Here is an 18,547-nt window from a genome sequence, read left to right as displayed (position 1 = left end):
GCCATGTGACCAATACAATGGTAACTCTGACCCAGATGAGAGCTCTCACCTGACCATACTGGCACCCTGATCTTGGATTTCCAGCCTCCAGAACTATGAGAAATAAATGTTTGATGTTTATAAGCAACCTAATCTATATTTTGTCAAAGCAGCCTGAATGGACTAATACTACTACTCAACTCATTTTTTGAAACCTAATTTCACAATCAGTTAAAGCTGGCATGAGGAAGGCAAATTACATGCCCATTTCACTCATGGATACAGATGCAAAAATTTAAAGTATCAATAAACCAAACTTAATAGTAGATAAAAGCACAGTTTACCATGACCAGGTTGGGTGTACTACAGGAGTAATATAAGATCCAGGTTGGGTGTACTACAGGAGTAATATAAGATAAGCCATAATGTCATTCAGAGTAATAGGGGAAAAAAAATCATAGCTCATCCTAACATACATAAAAAAGTATAATCTTAAAAAAACTTAAACTAGGAAGGGAACTTCATTATTTGATTAAAGTTGCTGGTGAAAAAAATAAGAAATATTCTAAATGGGGAAATGTTAGGAACATTCTTTTATTACTACTACTATTGAAAATTACACTTGAGATTTTAGATATTGCAACAGGACAAGAAAAGGAAATTAAAAGCGACGGATAAGGGGAAAAAATTCCCTTAGTTGCACATGATATAGTTGTTAGTATAGAAAACTCCGAAGAATCTAAACATATTTTCCTAAGTTTCCTATCAATGCTATAATATATCAAAAACAATTAGAAAATGTAATTTTAAAAAAAGACACTATCCATCAGGATCCTAGCATAAAACAGGATTAATCCCGATGGTTAAAATGAAGAAATTAATGAAAGAACTACTTGTCCCGGTATGGACAGAACTAAAAGCTCCAACAATGAATAGCATAGCACTCAAACTAGCAACATTGGGGATCCATTACCATACCTAGGGCCAAAGGCACATGGAGGAAAAATTAATTTAGGAATCCAACTAAGTCACCTTGGAGGCAAGGATGCCCTGTGGGAGTTTTAGTTCTGGAGAGAATTCAGCTACTGTCAAAAACCAGACCAGAAACTTAAATGCATCAGAAAGCCAATAGGCAAGGTCACCGTGGGTGACCCCAAGTGTCAGCCACCTAGAGCAAAGAGAAGGGCAAAGGAAGTAGATGGCTGTGAGAAGGTGGGGGTATGAACAAAAAAGATGCCAATTCTCAACAATTTGATATATGGGTTTAATGGAATTAAAATCCCAACAGATACATAAGCAATGAACCCTCTTAAAAAAAAAAAACTACAAAAATAATTCCATTTACAATAACCAAAAGAATAAAAGACTTAGGAATTAACTTAACCAAAGAGGTGAAAGGTTCCTACAATGACAACTACAAAACATTGCCAAGAGAAATGAAAGTTAAATGGACATGCATGATGGATTGGAAGACTTAATATTGTAAACTTGACAATACTCCCTTAAAAAACCTAAGGATTCATTGCGATATCTACCAAAAGTCAATGGCATTTTTTATGGAAATAGAAAAAACCACCCTAAAATTCATATGGAATCTCAAGAAAGTCCAAATAGCCAAAACAATCTTGAAAAGGAAGAACAAATGGAAGACTCACACTTCCCTGGTTTCAAAACCTATCATGAAGCTACAGTAATCAAAACAGGGTCCAACTGGCATAGGTATACACACTGATGAAATACAGTCCAGAAATAAACCCCTGAATGTATGGTCAAATGATTTTAAGGGTACCTAGACCATTCAAATGGAATGGGAAGGGGCGCCTGGGTAGCTCAGTGGGTTAAAGCCTCTGCCTTTAGCTCAGGTCATGATCCTGGGGTCCTAGGATCAAGCCCTGCATCGGGCTCTCTGCTCAGTGGGGAGCCTGCTTCCCTTCCTCTCTCTCTGCCTGCCTCTCTGCCTACTTGTGATCTCTGTCTAATAAAAAATAAATAAAATCTTAAAAAAAAAAAAAAGGAAATGGGAAGAACAGTGTTTCAACAAATGGTGCTAGGAAAATTGGATACTTATGTGCCAAAGAATGAAGTTGGACCCTTACCAAACATCTTATTCAAAATTAACTTGAAATAGTTCAAGGACTGAAATATGAGTCCTCAAACAATAAAACTCTTGAAAGAAATCGTAGTATAAAAGCTGTGACACTAGATTTGGTACTGGTTTCTTGGATGTGACACCAAAGGCAAAGGCAACAACAAAACAGACAAATTGGACTTCAGGAATATTCAAAAATTTGTACATCAAAAGACACTATCTACAGAGCAGCCACAGAATAGGAGAAAATATTTCTAAATCATATATCTGATAAAGGGTTAATATCCAGAATATAAGAGAATTTCTAAAATTCAGCAACAACCAAACAACCCAATTCAAAAATGGGTAAAGGATTTGTATAGACATTTCTCCAAAGACGATATAAGAATGGCCAATAAGCATATAAAAAGATGCTCAACATTACTAGTTATCAGGGAAATGCAAATTGAAATTACAGTGAAATACCACTCCACACCCTACTATCAAAAAACAAAATAAAACAAAACAAAAACAGAAAAACAGAAAAAAACAAGTGTTAGTGAGGATGTGAGGAAAGTAGAACCTTGTGCATCGTTGGTGGGAATGTAAAATGGTACAGCTGCTGTGGAAAATAGTATGGGTATTCCCCCAAAAATTAAAAATAGAATTACCATCTGACCCAGGAAATCCACTTCCACAATCTTTCTGAAAGCAGAATTTCGAAGAGATTTCTACACCCCTGTTCATAGCAGCATTATGGTGGAAGCAACCCAAATTGACCAATGATTGGATTATCAAAACATAGTATAATTAGCAGATTGTCTTTATTGAAAAGATGCTTCTGAAAATAAGCTAATTGGACCTACAGTGTTTGTAGACAATTTGGGGTTCTAGATTTGTTAAACCTAGTGATTGTTAAAAATGTTTAAAAACTGAAAACATAGAATGTCACTTGAACTTCATTTGTCAGTTAGTTGATTTTAATGCATAAAACTACGTTCATGTAAAAAAAAATGGTATATACATAAATATTATTCAGCTTTAAAAAGAAATGCTGCAATATGCTATAACATGAATGAACCTTGAGGACACTATTCTAAATGAAATAAGTCAGAGACAAAAAGACAAATCCTGCATGATTCCACTTAACATGAAATTCTTAGGGTAGCTCAACTCATAAAGACAAAACATAATGGTGTTTGCCAGGGGCTAGGGAAATAATGGGAAACTATTTTTTAATAGTTACAGAGTTTCAGATTTACAAGATGAAAAGTTACGGGTATTGATGGTGGAATGGTGCACAACAGTATGATGTACTAGGTACCACTGAACTGTTTGCTTAAAAATGGTTAAAATAGGGGCGCCTGAGGGGCTCAGTTGGTTAAGCGTCCGACTCTTGATTTCAGCTCAGGTCAGGATCTCAGGGTCGTGAGATCGAACCCCACATCAGGCCTCCCGCTCTGGATGTGGAGCCTGCTTAAGATTCTCTCTCCATCTCCCTTGGCCCCACCCTGCCTACTCAACGTGTGCATGTCAACACACGTGGGTGTGCTTTTCCTCTCCAAAGGAAAAAGAAAAATGTTAAGTTGGTACATTATATGCTATGTGTATTTATGCTATGTGTATTTTAACACAATAAAAAAAAAGAAAAAAAGAATCCAAACAGAATTTTCCATGGAACGTGCTAAGCTGATTCTAAAATGTCCATGGACAAATCATAGCTAAAACACTGCTAAAGAATAAAAAGAATTTGTTTGAGCAGATAGTGGCCTTACTGTGAAGCTACAGTGATCGAGGCTGTGTGATACTGGCATGGAGACAGACGAGCCAACCAACAGAACAGCACCCAACACATAAATGCACATAGGGCAGATTTACCGAGGAGCCAGAGGCTTCAGTAAGAAGGTGCAGAATGCAGAGAAAATGAGACTATCACATGGGGAAAAAAAATGAAATTGGACTACCAAAAACTGGCCACAGATGAACTGAGGACTTCGATAAGCAAAAAGCAAAATTTTATTTATTTATTTATTTATTTGATTAAAATTTTTTTTTCAGTGTTCCAAGATTCATTGTTTAAGCACCACACTCAGTGCTCCATGCAATACGTGCCCTCCTTAATACCCACCACCAGGCTCAAAAGGCAAAATTTTAACTGTTTTAGTGGAAACAGAGGGAGCTGTTCTGACCTTGGGTGAGGTGTTTCCTTAAAAAGACATAAAAAGCATTAACTATAAAGGACAAAAGGGAGCCACTGAACAACCACTTTTGACGAAAAGAATTCTTATACAAAGTGTTGCTTATTTTGTCGAACTGGGAAGAGACATTTGTAACATAAGAACTTTTACCACACCAATATAAAAAAAAAAAAAAAAACAAAGAAAAACAGAAAGGAGAAACAGGGGCAGAAGACACAAGGTGGTATTACACAGGAAAGAAAAAAGATATTTGGAGCTGATATACATGTTGAGAGATGCTTGACCTCATTCTTAAATAGGGAAATAAAAATTAAGACCAAATAAAATACCATTTCATCCTTGTTTAACTGGCAAAAATCCAGAATAAGAATGCTGAGCGCAGAGGAGGACTTGGGTCAGAGGAAGCTGGAAGGAACTCTTTGTAAGATAACACCAAATTGTTTTCCAAAGTTAAACATTCACCCATCCTACCAGGCAACAGTTCCCCTCCCACAGGAAGTGCACTACGGGACACGTGAGCCAGAATGAAAATGTTCCAAACAGTGCTGCTTGAAACATCAAAACACTGGGGACAGCCCAGACGCTCCCCGGCAGGATAAAGGGTGCTAGCTGCACATAAGCAGACTGCAGCTCAGGAAAGTTTGCAAAACTCAGCAAAGTTTGGTTGGATGGAAAGGGGAAGCCCTGAAAGACACAGGGTAGGATCCTCATCAAGTCCAAAAACATTTTTAAAAACGAGATATGGAATGATAAATGCAAAAATGCCACAACTTCACTGTCCAACAGGACGGCCATTGGCCACGTGCGGCAATTTCAACTAATTAAAATGTAATGAGTTACATCCACTCAGTTACAATCCCGCCGCAGCCACACACCAAGTGCCCAAAGCTGCGTGTGAGCACCAGTCACCCCGTCGCACAGCATTGAGAGCAAGCAATGCCACCAGCCAGAAGATTTCTGGTGGCCTGTCCTGCTCCAGACAGGTCCGCTGCAAAAGAAGGGGTAGAGGAACTCCTGCACACACAAGCTGGCAGGGAGGAGTGCTAGGGAGTTTGGGTTGGCCCAGGGGGATCACGGTGATGGCAGATAGGGACCCGGAGTGGGCTGGGCGGTCTTCCACTCGGGGATTCTGCAGCACCAGGGTTCGGGCAGGGATCCGAAGTGATCAAGACAGCAGGCTCCCCCAAACATGCAATGCTTTTGCTCTGCTCCCCAGGGTGGGGTCCTTCGCTACTCCCACCTGAGAGGGTGGGGACAAGGATTGGTGAGCATCCCAGCTTGGAGGGCTAGTCCCTCCCCTCCCCTCAGCCCTGCTTCCCCACTGGCACCTACCTGCCCTGCCCTTTAGGGCAGCTTTGCTCTGAGGAACTGTCTCTGGGGAAGACCAAAGGATCTAGACTCAGAGTTGTCCAGATATTAGCAAGCTCAGCACCACAGTGGTCCTCGGCCTAGCAGCTGTCATCTTTTGCAGCACTGGGAGGAACGGGAGGCCTGTCTTTCCCCTTTAACCAGCACTCTTGGAGGTGGGAGATAAATCCCCCTTGGAGGTCACTGCAGTCGGGGCCTTATCCTACCTAACATCTACATGCCTATCAACTCTTATTGGTCAGCCAGGACCCATAAACCATGGGCCAGCACAGCACGAAGGCCCTTGAAGGGGCCACTGAACAGATGAGGACACCGAGGTTCAGAGTGGGGAAGGAATCTGCACAAGTTCCCCTGGCTGGGCAATGGCAGAGTGGGAACGGGGCTGCCAACTTTCCTGGCTTCTATTCCTGCCACTCTGCAGGTCAGTGGCTACTATGGAAAGGCCTGTGTCCTCGTGTCTGTACTCAATCCTCCCTCTGACCAGTGGTGATCCCCACCCGCTCTGCTCTCCCACAGGCCCTGGGATGGAACGCAGGGGTTTAAGAAGGGACCCATGCCAGAGGGCAGATGATGCAGCCTGAATCAGGAGGCGGGGCCTGGCAGTCAGCCGGCCTCAGCAGGTTCAGCTCTTTCCTGGAACCCAGGCTGTTTTCAGCTCTGAGGGGCCATCTGGAACAGGGGGTCAGCTCCCTTGGGCCAGCTCCTCCAGCACAGGAATGACGGCAGGATCCCAGGTCACGTAACCAATGGCAGCTGGAGTCAGCTGGCCATGGGGAAGGAGGGAAGAAAAGACTGTCAGGGGTACCTCCTCTAGGCTTGCAGGGCACCTGGGTCCCTCATGTTCTGTCCTTATCAGACAGCGGCTCTGGTGGCCGTTTCCACCAACGGGCTGTGGATCGTCAATCGTCTGCAGCTCATTCACCTCTGTGCCTCCAGCACAGTACAGAATGCAAGAAGCATCCAGAGAACGTTCACTGAACTGGCAAATGAGGCAGAGACCGGAGGCCTGGGAGATCCCACCCAGGGCAGCAGGGGTGGGGGCTTGGATCTGAGAACTGGGAGCCTTATTTTCCTTTGATTTCATCATCTACAACTATAGAAGCTTAAGGTCTCTTCCTGCCTGACCTTGGGGCTCAGAAGCAAGGCATGGCAAGAGGCCTTCCGGGGTAACCCCTTACAGAGCACTTTGCCATGTGCCAAGCGTTTCTGCTCATTTCCTGCTCAGGTAAACTTTATCTCTGCCTGGGGACTTAGAATGGATTTTTAAAAAGTTGTGCAGGGGCCCCTGGGTGTCTCAGTCAGTTAAGCGTCTACCTTCAGCTCAGGTCCTGATCTCAGGGTCCTGGGATGGAGCCCCCTGCAGGCTCCCTGCTCAGCGGGGAGTTTGCTTCTCCCTCTCCCTGTGCCATTCCTGCCTCCGCTCCTGCTTGGGCTCATGCTTTCTCTTTTTCTCTCTCTCAAGTAAATAAAGAACTAAAAATCTTAAAAAGAAAAAAAAACTTGCCCACAGGTATGCTGCTAGTAAGAGGCACAGCCGACAATCGCACTCAGGAATGTTCTACTTGAGAGATCACACACCAAACCAACAAGTCTCAGTGAGCACCAGCTAGGTGTCAGGCATGTGCCCACATGCTGGGAACATGGCTGGGAACCAAAGCTGCCTCAGCTCCCAGAACTTTCATGCCGGGAGGGAGAGACAGGACAAAGGAAACATAAACATAGAACCAAGTAACGTAACCACAGATGAGACAAATGCTATGAAGAAAAAATAAGGAAGAACAAGGGGATAGAGTAGCGGCAGCCACACTTTTTCTGCAAAAGGCCAGACAGTAACTACTTTGCCTTTGCTGGCCACATGGTCTTTGTGGCAACTGTTCAGCTCTGCAAAAGCAGCCCTGGGAAATACGTAAATGAGTGGGCGCAGCTACGTTCCAATAAAACTTTATTAGCAAACAGTGAATTTCTGATTTCATATAACTTTCCTGTGTCACAAAATGCTATTTTCTTTTGATTGATTTTTAATCCTTTAGCGATATAAAAACCATTCTTAACCTGCAGGCCATACAAAACCAGGTGGTGCCCCAGATTAGGCCCGTGGGCTCTAGCCTGCCAACGTCTGGGATAGAGAGTGGCTGGGGTGTGGATGTGGGGATGTACTTTGGAGAGAGTGGTCAAGGAGGCCTCCTTAGGGAAAGGACATGTGTGCAGAGACTTGAACGAGGCAGGCAGTGTGCCCTGTGCTCCCAGCAAGAGGAAGAGTGAGTCCAAAGGTGTGGGGGTGTGCACAGAGGGGCGGGACAGAGGCAGAAGGGCAGGCGAGAGGTCTCAGAGGTCAGCAAGAGCCAGACCACATGGTCCTCAAGGCCCCGGTAAGGACTTTAGCCTAAATTCGAGGGCAAACCACTGGCTCTGGCACTTAACAGCTCTGCGACCTTGAGCAAGTCACTGAACTTGTGGGCCTCATTTCCTAACAAGATGGGAATAATGACAGTCTCAGAGGGCAGTAGGGCCAAGTGAGCATTATGTTCTGAACGGATGTCAGCCGCTGATATGAACGCTGGATACAGTGGGAACTGGGAGAAGTGGCCACGGTTTTTGTCAAACTTACCCACTATGTCCACCACATCTGGCCGGATGAGCGGCTCTCCCCCCGTAAGCCGGATCTTGTCTATACCTTCCTTCACAAAGAGCCGTGCGAGGGTGAGGATCTCCTCTGTGGTCAACAGGTCAGCCTTGGGGGTCAGTGGGACGCCCTCCTCAGGCATGCAGTACTGACCTGAGGAAGGGAGGGGATGCGGAGGTAAGCCATGACCATAGCACTGGGGCCCACGGTGCCTCCAGACCCCCACTTCCCTACCAGGACAGAAGTCTCTCCTGAACCCCACCTGGATGGTGAGGAACGAGCTCACCAAATCTGAGTGGGTACAAATGCTACAGACTCACCAGGCCTTGCCTTTCTCACCTGTGACACATGAACACCGCCTCCTCCCTCAGAGGGGAGGCTGAAGGAACAGGTTAAAGAGGATGAATCAGGCAGAGAGCAGAACCCGGCCTGATGTGGGGGATGTCAAAACACTGATTCCCTCAGTGTGGGGGCTGGCTAAGCAGGGTCTGCCTGGCCCTCAGCCCATTCCTTCTGGCACTGGTCACCCTCTTTCATTTAATCCGGTGCGGCAAATAGTGACCCCTATGTGTTTGGGTCATAAGGCTGGGAGGTACTCTCTGACCCGTGAAAAGTCACACTCCTCTGTAGTGACAAGTGCCCTCATGTCCAGACTATTTCAGGTTATTAGTCCCATTTCACAGGTTGGGAAAACTGAGGTACTACTTGCTCAGGGGAGGCAGAATGGGGCAAATGAGGGGAGCTCTGGCAGGTTAAGGGGGCACCATCCCCTCCCATCAGCTCCCATGGGAGTTTATCAAGGATTGGGTCAAGATCTAGTATAGGGTTATTTAGTCAAATTAGTAAAGGGTCCAGAATTGGTCTTTAAAGATAGAATAGTTAAAGAACATCAGAACTGCATACAGTGAGTATTGTTTGGCTAAACGTTTACTATATACGTGCATGTCTTTATTGGGCCATGAAGTAAACGCATTTCTTATTGGCAGCAACCATGGAAAGCAGGAGAGAGGGAGACAGAAACTTTGGAAGTCCCTCCAGCAGCAGCTACACCTCCAAAGCACTCCATAAATGATTACAAAATGAATACTCTGTGTATAATCCTGGGCCATAGCAACTTCTGTCACAGGCCTGGGTGTCTCAGTGGATGGCAGTTCCGGCCACTGGCACTGTTGTGTACCTCATGTGTTGGCGGTGTCCAGCACCCTCACTCCTGCCCCTGGCCACATCCTAAAAGCTGGGAACCATGGGAAACAGGAGGGAAGAAGGAAGAGCCCTGAAGACTGAGATTTAGGACCAATCTCCATTGCAGTTCTGTTTTCAAATCTAGTTCCAAGTAGAACCCAGCTCCCAGGATCCTAAAAGTCAATCTTGACCCTTATCTTGACCCACAACCCCACCTGGCAAGCAGGGAAGAAGGGTGGGAGGAGACGCTGGGAAGGGAATGGGGAAGGCTGAGGAGGCTTCTTGGGTGTGGGGAGATTTCAGAAGCTGCCTCAGCAAGGAGACTGGGGCCCAGAAATGGGACTCACATCTGAGGTTGCACTTCTCGGTGAGGGAGATCCGCAGGTAGCTGTGTTGCCGGCCAAAGCTGTCAGTGAGGAAGGCAGAGAAGGGGGCCCCATGCTCCCGCAGGAACTGTCTCCTCCTGGACAACTCCTGCAATGTCAGGCAGAGGAAACGTGGGCCTCTGGGCCCTGAGTGGCAGAAATGGGCATGGAGAGCCCACCACCTCCAGGACATAAGCCCCCTCCTATCAGGCATCCCTTCCCCCACCCTCATCTCCACAGTCCTAGGGGAGCTGAGATTCTCCCTCTCATTCACAGACTGGGGAACAGGCCTAAAGGTTAGGACCTGTCCCCAAGGCCCCAGCTCAGCCCCAGGGAGCAGGACCTCTATAGAAACACAGCTGCCCGCACCCTACCCCCAACCCCTTTCTCTCCCTATTGCCATCCTACTGCCCAGCCCCCTTCCTTCAAAGGAAACCTGTCCAGGAACAAGCATCTCCAGTATTTCTTGAATGGGCCAGTGGGAGAGAACATGCCACTCAGCACCTAGCAACGATGCCAGCTGGCAAGCATGTCCAGAAAGGAGGAGAGAGGAAGCAGACAACTGAGCAGGATGGTGGCTACCTGGGACACAGTGAGCCACTTCTCCAACCCAGACCTCCCATTACCTCCCTTTATGACAGGAGACGGAAGGAGCTCAAAGCCAACTCACTAACTCTGGGGCAGTGAGTGTCACACAAGCTGACTCCCTGTAACTACTCCCCTGTCCACTGGGCTCCCTGGGGCCTCAGCACTGCCCAAGAGGACCCAATAAGCCACTGGGAGCAGCTGAGGACCACACCAAGCTGGGGGGAGGCTCCCCTCATGCAGAAGGCTTTTGGGGCAAGGACAGCACAACCAGGGAAGCCTGCAGAAGGAACGAGGCTGCCAGCCTCTCGAAAGGTAGAAGGGAGGGGCTGAGATGACTGCCCACTAATCCCCTGCAAAGATCATTTCTAGGCTTCATCCTTCACCTCACCCATTGCTGGAGGGAAGGATTAAGCACCCACTGTCTGGGGGCTCAGAGGGAGGAGAATCCTGGAGCCTCCCTGCAAGGCCCACCCAAACTCCTCCCAGAGGGAGAGAAAGGAGATGGCCAACCTCAGCATTTCCCCAAGTCTGATCTAGTCTGAGCTCCTGCCCTGAGCTACAACCCTCAGTCACAACAGATGCTGATGAGGTAATTGCTCCACAGAAGCAACGTTTACAAAACACCTTCAAGTTTCCAAAGAATGGGTTTTTTTTTTTTTTTTTTAAAGAAAGGAAAAGAAAAGAGAAGAAAAGAAAACAAAAAGAATGTCCTCTGTTCCATTCCCACACCTGCCCCATAAGGGATTACCATAACTAAAGCTTGGATGGGGTTCAAGAATACCACTGGCAGAACCAGAATTCAAATCCAGGTCTTCTGAGTTCAAGATCTAAATTCCTCCCTCTAACTGCAAAAGGCGAATCCAGGAAGGAACACAGTATGGTGCAGTGTGGGGGAGAAGTCCTTTCTTTAGAATCTTTATAACAAAGAAATCATGAGGTCGATCATGAGGTCGCTCATGAGGTCTTCGGACAGGGCTCTGGACTGGATACGGGGTCAGGTGTGACCTGACATCCTGAGAAAGCTCCCTCACTTCTCCAGGCCTGACTTGCCCTGTTGTAAAATAAGAACACAGCTATGGCCTCGGGTAAGCGAAGGGAAGGGGGTCAGGAAGCTGGCAAGTAAACACCTAGGATTATAGTGATCTTGTAACCTAAGGGAGGAGAAGGCCTTAGGCCTCGCTTCAGTGACTTCCTACACCTGGGCTGCAAGTCAGAAACACCTGGCAGCTTAAGAAAAGACTTGCACTGGAAAGCAACTGAATTTGGATCTCTGAGCACTCACATTTTAAGTCTGTCTAGGTGATTCTAAGGTACATCCAGGGTCAAGGGCCACTGACTCAGGAGATAAAAGGGATAGGAGTGAACATACATGAGGCTGCTTCCAGGATTTTCCTGGGTGCATAAGTGACCTCACTCTGCTCACCCAAGACCAGTATCCCCCTTAATCTCCAAGAAACAGTGCTTATAGTCCCATTACAAGCAAGCAGGACTCACTTCTCCAAACTGCTGTCTGTTACAATCCTAACAGTGCTTCTTCCTACCTCCCTACTCACCCCACTGCCTTTCCGCCTGTAGCCTTTGGGGGTGGGGCAGAGGACAAGACAGACAAGAGCCCCACTGGCCACTACAGCCCAAGAGATCAGATAACTGGAAGTCTGAGTATCCAGCAGAGTTGCCCCAATCCTTCAACAGTTCTTTGCAACTTAGGAATCTGTCAGTCACTCAGGATCCCTGCCTCTCAGGAGTCGCTCTCACCCCAATCTAAACATGCTGGGGGTTGTTGGCTGGGTGAGGGAGGAGTCAAAGTGTACCAATTGGGAGCAAGTGAGAGGACCAAGGAGCATGACTCAGCAAAAACCAGGGAGCTAGCGGAGTACCGGGCAGCGGAGGAACTCCCAATCAGAATCTCTGGTTGTGGCCCTGGGTGGGGGCAGGGAGGACGCTGGATTTCACCGCTGAGACCTGGAGTGACTTTATCTAGATTCATCAGACTCGGTACTGGCAGAATGACAGGCGCGCGCGCATACACACAGTCTCTCACCCCGCCAGCCTTGCAAACTCCTCACTGCGATGTTAACAAGCCTCACCCCTGCCTCTTCTCTCCTCCAGCACTGCACGTCCTACTTTCATTCTTCCATCTTCCCTTTCCTTTAAACCTCCTGCAGGAAAAAAGTATCAGCACCAGTCAGAGGAGCCCTGGACCCAGAGGGCACGACTGGGCAGGGTGGACAGAGATGCCTCTCACCCAAGAAGGGCTGGGACATGTCAGAAGCCGCTCATAGCCTCAGAGCCCAGCCTCGACTAGGCTGTTGCTTACCCACCCCTCACTGTCCCATGTGGGAAGCCCCCCTGCCTGATTCAGAATCCTGGAGTCTACACGGTATGTCACTGTGTCAGTGGACTAATCAGAAGAGAAAAGTGGTGTGTGCAAAACCAGTCACACTGGGGTCATCCTTTATTTCCGGGGTGGTCTCTACTGTCAAAATGGTTTTGCCTAGGACAGTGGCTCTCAAAGGTTTACACATCAAAATTGCCAGCAGTATTTCTAAGAAGTGCTGAGGCCGGAAAGCCTCACTCCAAAGATTCTGACTCCATTGCTCTGGGATAGGATCCTGACTTTTTTTGTTTTTCCCCACGTCTCAGCTCTTCGGCCTGCAGTTTGGAGAACCACTGGCCCAGCGACACCCAGATCAGGAACTATTTTAATCCAGGGCTGGTTGTTGTGGTTCAGAGCACAGGCTCTGGGAGTCGGTAAACCTGAATTACAAGCTCGGCTTTATTACTAAGTAGCTGTTGAGCAAATCACCCAAATTCTTTAAGTCTTAGTTTCCTCATCCACAAAGGGTGGAAAACAATTCTCCCAGACTCGGCTGGAGGAGTTGTAGCACAGAGCAGGTATTCAGTAAGTTTTTTGAACAGAATTCCTATCTATATCCATCTATTTATGACATACATATTTGTGGAAGAGCACTAGTTGTGTGCTGTGACTCGTTTTCCCGCTCTTGCCGGCTCCCCCAGTCAGTCCCGCAAGGCCCAGCCCTACTTAATGGCAGATGGGCCAAGGCTGGGGTTTCAGACCTGCTGTCACACCCCCCAAACAGGGCAAGTGGATTCTGCGCTCCTCCAGGACCACGGATGACCAGGCACGAGGCAGCCTGCCACCTGCTACTGGCTGTGTCTTTTCTACCTGCACAGTGCGGACTGGGGTGGGGAAGGGTGGTACAAAGGAGTTAGTTAAGGGAGGGATGCTGCCCTCCAAACAGTCACTAACTCTGGGATTTGGTTTGAATGATAAAGGCCAGCCCCCAAACAGTTCTACAGTATCATAAATAAGGTTATACAGGAGAAAAAGAATACATTCCAAACTCAGATATCAGTGGCTCTGATTTGGGATCCTTGCTATTTGGGAGGACGTACTTGGGTGCCTCGAAAATCATCTCTGTTAAACAAGAAGACCCAGCAAGGTGCCTAGCCCCAGGTCTGGATCCCCCCTCTTCCTCCATCCCTCCCTAAGTGTGGGGTCTTTACACCTCAGGCTCCCACTTAGATTGGAACTTAGTCACACTTAGATTGGAACTTCTTTCCCTTTGTGCGTCACTGTCCCAGGCCAGGCCTACTGTCTCCTCCTACCTTCTCCTACACCTACTTCCTTCCTTCATAACACCCCTTCTCCAATATTTGTTCACTGTGACCCTCTGCATACTGGGTGTTTCTGTCCTGCAGAAAGCCACCTTCTCTCTGCCCTGCCCGTCCTAAAGCAACAGGCCCAGGACCTGAGGCTAACCCCTGTGTTCCCAACAAAGCCCGCATGGATCCTGGGAAGAAGAAAGAGGGGTGTCATGCTTCTGGGCTGGGGTAAGCCCTGCAGAGGTTATGTGGGTCACCCCAATCAGGACAGCTGGTAGTTGTGTCTCCCCAACCCACTTCCCCACTTAACTCACGCACACCCCACCACCTCCCCTTTCCACCTGTAGAAGTCGCTCAAACCATCCTTGGACCAAGCCCAAGGCCCACTTTCCACTGTCCTCACAGCCGGCTCCCATTCCACACCTCACACCTCTCACACCCCCACCTCAAAACACAAACAGATAACACTCAGTGGCTTCTCCCTCTGTCTCTCTAAGCACTCCCCAGGGTGGAAGGAAAAGTACCCTGCAGGACGGGAGGTGGGGACAGGGATTCCCAATGCCCCACTCCTGCTCTTGCCAACTGGCAAGTTCTGTGAATAAGCTGACCATAGAGATCTCCAGATTTGGGGCGTCTGGGTGGCTCAGTGGGTTAAGCCTCTGCCTTGGGCTCAGGTCATGATCTCAGGGTCCCGGGATCGAGCCCCACTTTGGGGGGGGTCTCTGCTCAGCAGGGAGCCTGCTTCTCCCCCACCCCCACTCCCCGGACCTGCCCACTTGTGATCTCTGTCGAATAAATAAATAAATAAACTTAAAAAAAAAAAAAGATCTCCAGATTTGCCTCACCTTAGGAGATTTTCTTAAAGACATTCTGCGCCCTCCCCCATGGTAAATATGGGCTGGTTCAGCCCTCTGGCTGGAGAGGGAAAGTGACAGCTCCAGGAGCCAAGTGAAATTGGAGACAGAGTGAAGGTGAAAACCTGGGAATTCCTGGGCAATGCTCTACCATTCCACGTGCCCCCCTTACCCGGTGAGTTTCAAACAGCCAAAAACATCTGCTGACTCCACTGCCTGCGGAGTACCATGTTCAGCACCTTGCAGAAATACCTAGAAAGGCGGGAGAGCACCCAGCACTCGAGGAGCAATCTGCCTGCTGAGGATAACCCTAACAGGGAATGTCGAGCATAGGAGGTCTAGACCAACCAGAGAGTTCACAGAGTGGCTATCCTGAGTGTCCAGGGGGAGGGGACTTGTGGGACACATCGCGTGTCAATGGTGGCAAGACTGACAGTAATTACAACAACTATGTATATAACACAGCACCTATGTGTGTCAAGCTTTGTTCTAAGTACATAGATCAACATATACTAACTCTCTCAATCTCTAGGACTATGAAGTAGACACGTATTCCCATTTTATAGATGAGAAGACTGAAGTACTGGGAGGCAAAGGGACTTGCTGAAGTTCATATACCTACTCAGTGGTAGGGCTGGGCTTCCCAAGCTGGCATCCTGCTCTAGAATCTGTGTTCTTAGCTGCTAGTTACACCTCCCCTTACAGGGTAAAGGAAAGGGTGGGGCAGCCTTTCATCCTACTCTACCTGAAAGGAAGAGTAGGGAGCATAGGTGCTAGAGTTTGAGTTACTGCTCCATTATTTTCAGCTCTGTGACTCCAGGAAGTTAATTTCAGTGAGCCCCCTCACCTGAAAATACAAACTCTTGACCTCACGTGATTTACTGTGAGGACTAAAAGAGACCAAGTATGGAGACACCTGGTGGCTCAGTTGGTTAAGCCTGTGCCTTCAGCTCAGGTCATGATCTTGGGGTCCTGGAATCAAGCCCCGCATCAGGCTCCCTGCTCAGCAGAGAGCTTGCTTCTCCCTCTGCCTGCTGCTCCCCCTGCTTGTGCTTTCTAACTGACAAATAAGTAAAATCTTAAAAAAAAAAAAAAAAAAAAGAGAGAGCGAGATTGAGAGGGAGAGAGAGAAAGATCTGTCACTTGGCACGAATCCCTTCCTAAAGGAAATTAGGGGCATGAGGAAGAAGAAACTTCCCTTTCCCTGAGCTCTTTAAAGCTCTCTCACCAATCCTGCATTCCTAACTTTCCCCTCAATAAAGTTCGCAGTTCAAGGAAACTGAAAAATTTCATTTCCCAGCAATGAGGCCTGATTATCTGAAGATCCAGAAGGGATCAGACTCCAAGAAAGCAAGTTAGGCCAAGGCCCTCCCCCTGGAGGTGTGGGGGGGATATGATCTGATGATTCCCAGGGTGTGAAGTCTTATGCTAAGAAATGGGAAAAGAATGACCTGGTGGGTCTAGAAAAGAGGTTTCACAAAATGAAAAAGAGATGCTTCTCCCCAAATTATTCCCTGACCACATGGGCAAAAGAACACCAAACTTAAAACTTGTTATGACATGAATCATTCTGTGGGGCGCTATCAAGCACTTGAAGGGGCCTATCCCAAACCTTCAGGAAAACTGAGTTCCTCATCTGGACGAGGATCCTGCTCCCTTCTGCTCAAGAATGAGGCTGAGCCTTCCTAAGGGACATGAAGATGAAACTGAAAGTATGAAGGACAAGTCACAGAGCCCTGTAACTACAGACATGACCAGTGACTACTGGTGGCACCAAGGTGACATTTTTAACCACTGTCACACTATGAAGCAGGGTGTCACAAGAACACCCGGTCACACACAGACAGCCTCCACTGTGGAGGAAAGAGGAAAGTGTTCAAGAAACAGGGTGGGTGAGGCAAGGTTGCGAAGGGGTTCAGTTAACAACTCAACGGACCCAGAGTCCTACCTGCCTGCTCCCCCATCTCCGGTAGTCACTCAGACCTGGAAGGGGGTTGCATGGCTGGGTGGGCAGGAAGGTGGTTGGTTAAGCAGCACCCCAAGGAGCGCCCGTCCCTTGGGTATCAGGTGAGACTGGACAGCTTAGAGAGCATCCCTCCACTCCTTTCCCCACCCCCAAGAAGCTCTGAGGGGTCCCTCCCAGAAGCCGCCCTCGCAGCCCCGCCTGGGTGCTTCTCGGCATGAGGGTCAGATGGCCGGTCGCCCTTTCCCGGGGAAGGTGTGGATGTGGGCGGGCTCACCTCCGCAGCAGTTTGGGGGGGCTCCCCGGGGCGGTGCTGCGTCACTGGAGCCCCGGAGCTACAGCTCCGGAGGCCGGACCTCAGCACCCGCTGCAGCATCCGGGACAGGGGCCTCACCGCCATGAAGTCCGCAGGCCGGGGGAAATTCCACTTCGGAAGCGCGCTAGACCTGGGCTCGCTGCCCTGGGGCCTCGCGGTAGGGGCGGGGTGGGGGCGGGGCTCGCGCAGCCAATCCGGCGAGGGCGCTGTGCCGTGGGGCATTCTGGAAGTTGTAGTCCACTTCTGCTCCTTCCCTGGCCAGTATGCGTTCTAGGGCTTGGGGAGCATTAGTTCAAAGTCAGCTGGAGGAGATTATGCTGAGTGAAATGAGTCAGGCAGAGAGAGTCAATTATCATATGGTTTCACTTATTGTGGAGTATAAGGAATAACATGGAGGGTATTAGGAGAAGGAAAGGAAAAGTGAATTGGGGGAAATTGGAGGGGGGGACCAACCAGGAGAGACTGGGCTTTGAGAAACAAACCGAGGCTTTTGGAAGCGAGGGTGTTGGGGGATGGGTGAGACTGGTAGTGGGTATTAAGGAGGGCACATATTGCATGGAGCACTGGGTGTGGTGCATAAACAATGAGTCTTGGAACACTGAAAAGATTAAAAAAAAAAAAAAAAGATAAAGATCCTGGGTCTTTTTTATGGACTTCTTCACCTGCGCTGGTCCAGGACCTAGATGGTGGTGTGACCAGCACAAAGTGCTGTGGGAAGAGCAGGACTAGAGCTGGGTGAACAAAGCCTTGGGCACAAAATGGAAAGGGGTGCCAAAAAAGTAGGTTATCAAGATAAATAATACTTAACGCAGTATTTTTAGAAGTCAGAATCAATGCAAAAAAAAAAAAAAGTCCATGATGAACAGAATATCAATATTTTATATAAAAACAAGATCTGGCTCTGCACATTTATGACTTTCCTCACTCCCTTGTAGGTAGTCTAGGCCCTGACTGAAGGCTGGTCAGCTGCCTCTTACAGATACATTTCCAATTGTGCCCCCAAAGGACATTAACACTTACCCTCTCTGCTTAAAAAAAAGGAGTATATGGGAAGGAGTCATAGAATACGTGGATACCATATTTGGAACACTTCTTACACATCAAGAACCATGCCAGGCAATGTCCAATACTTATAATAATCTTGCAATTAATAGAATGAATTTTGCAACTAAGGAAATGGAATCTTAGGTTAATTTTCTTGAAGGCATACAGTTGATAGGTGGCAAAACAGGTTTAAATCTGGGACAACCTCATCCTCTTTCCCTCCAGCAGCCCTCCATTTGTTTCCTATAGTTAAGAGACATTTATGGCTTTGTCTCCTTCTCTGATTTTATCTTATTTTATTTTTTCCTCCCTCCCCCATGCTCCTCTGTTTTGTATCTTAAATTCCACATATGAGTGAAATCACATGATAAT

The 18,547-nt window shown here is 47.7% G+C and overlaps 1 protein-coding gene across 5 annotated transcripts in view; it reads right to left on the bottom strand.

Moving 5' to 3' along the window:
- Positions 1-17,225, bottom strand: part of MOCS1 (molybdenum cofactor synthesis 1) — a 37,761-nt gene extending 20,536 nt beyond the window's left edge. For 3 of the 5 annotated variants that reach the window (XM_032862280.1, XM_032862281.1, XM_032862284.1), the window contains exons 1-3: positions 17,093-17,225; positions 9,766-9,892; positions 8,222-8,389 (exon numbers count right to left, since the gene is read on the bottom strand). In XM_032862280.1, coding sequence (XP_032718171.1) covers positions 8,222-8,389; positions 9,766-9,892; positions 17,093-17,215 — 418 coding nt within the window. In that variant the 5' untranslated portion in view covers positions 17,216-17,225. Of the gene's footprint in view, positions 1-8,221; positions 8,390-9,765; positions 9,893-16,800; positions 16,821-17,092 lie in introns of those variants that run through there. The other 2 variants (XM_032862283.1, XM_032862282.1) reach the window with 2 other exon arrangements.
- Positions 17,226-18,547: the final 1,322 nt, after the last annotated feature.

This window comes from Lontra canadensis, unplaced genomic scaffold, assembly GCF_010015895.1.
Source record: "Lontra canadensis isolate GAN:19392208 unplaced genomic scaffold, GSC_riverotter_1.0 scaffold23, whole genome shotgun sequence".
Lineage (NCBI taxonomy): Eukaryota > Metazoa > Chordata > Mammalia > Carnivora > Mustelidae > Lontra > Lontra canadensis.
The sequence above is the reverse complement of the archived record's forward strand: the minus strand, read 5'-3'. Positions and strand labels throughout refer to the sequence as shown.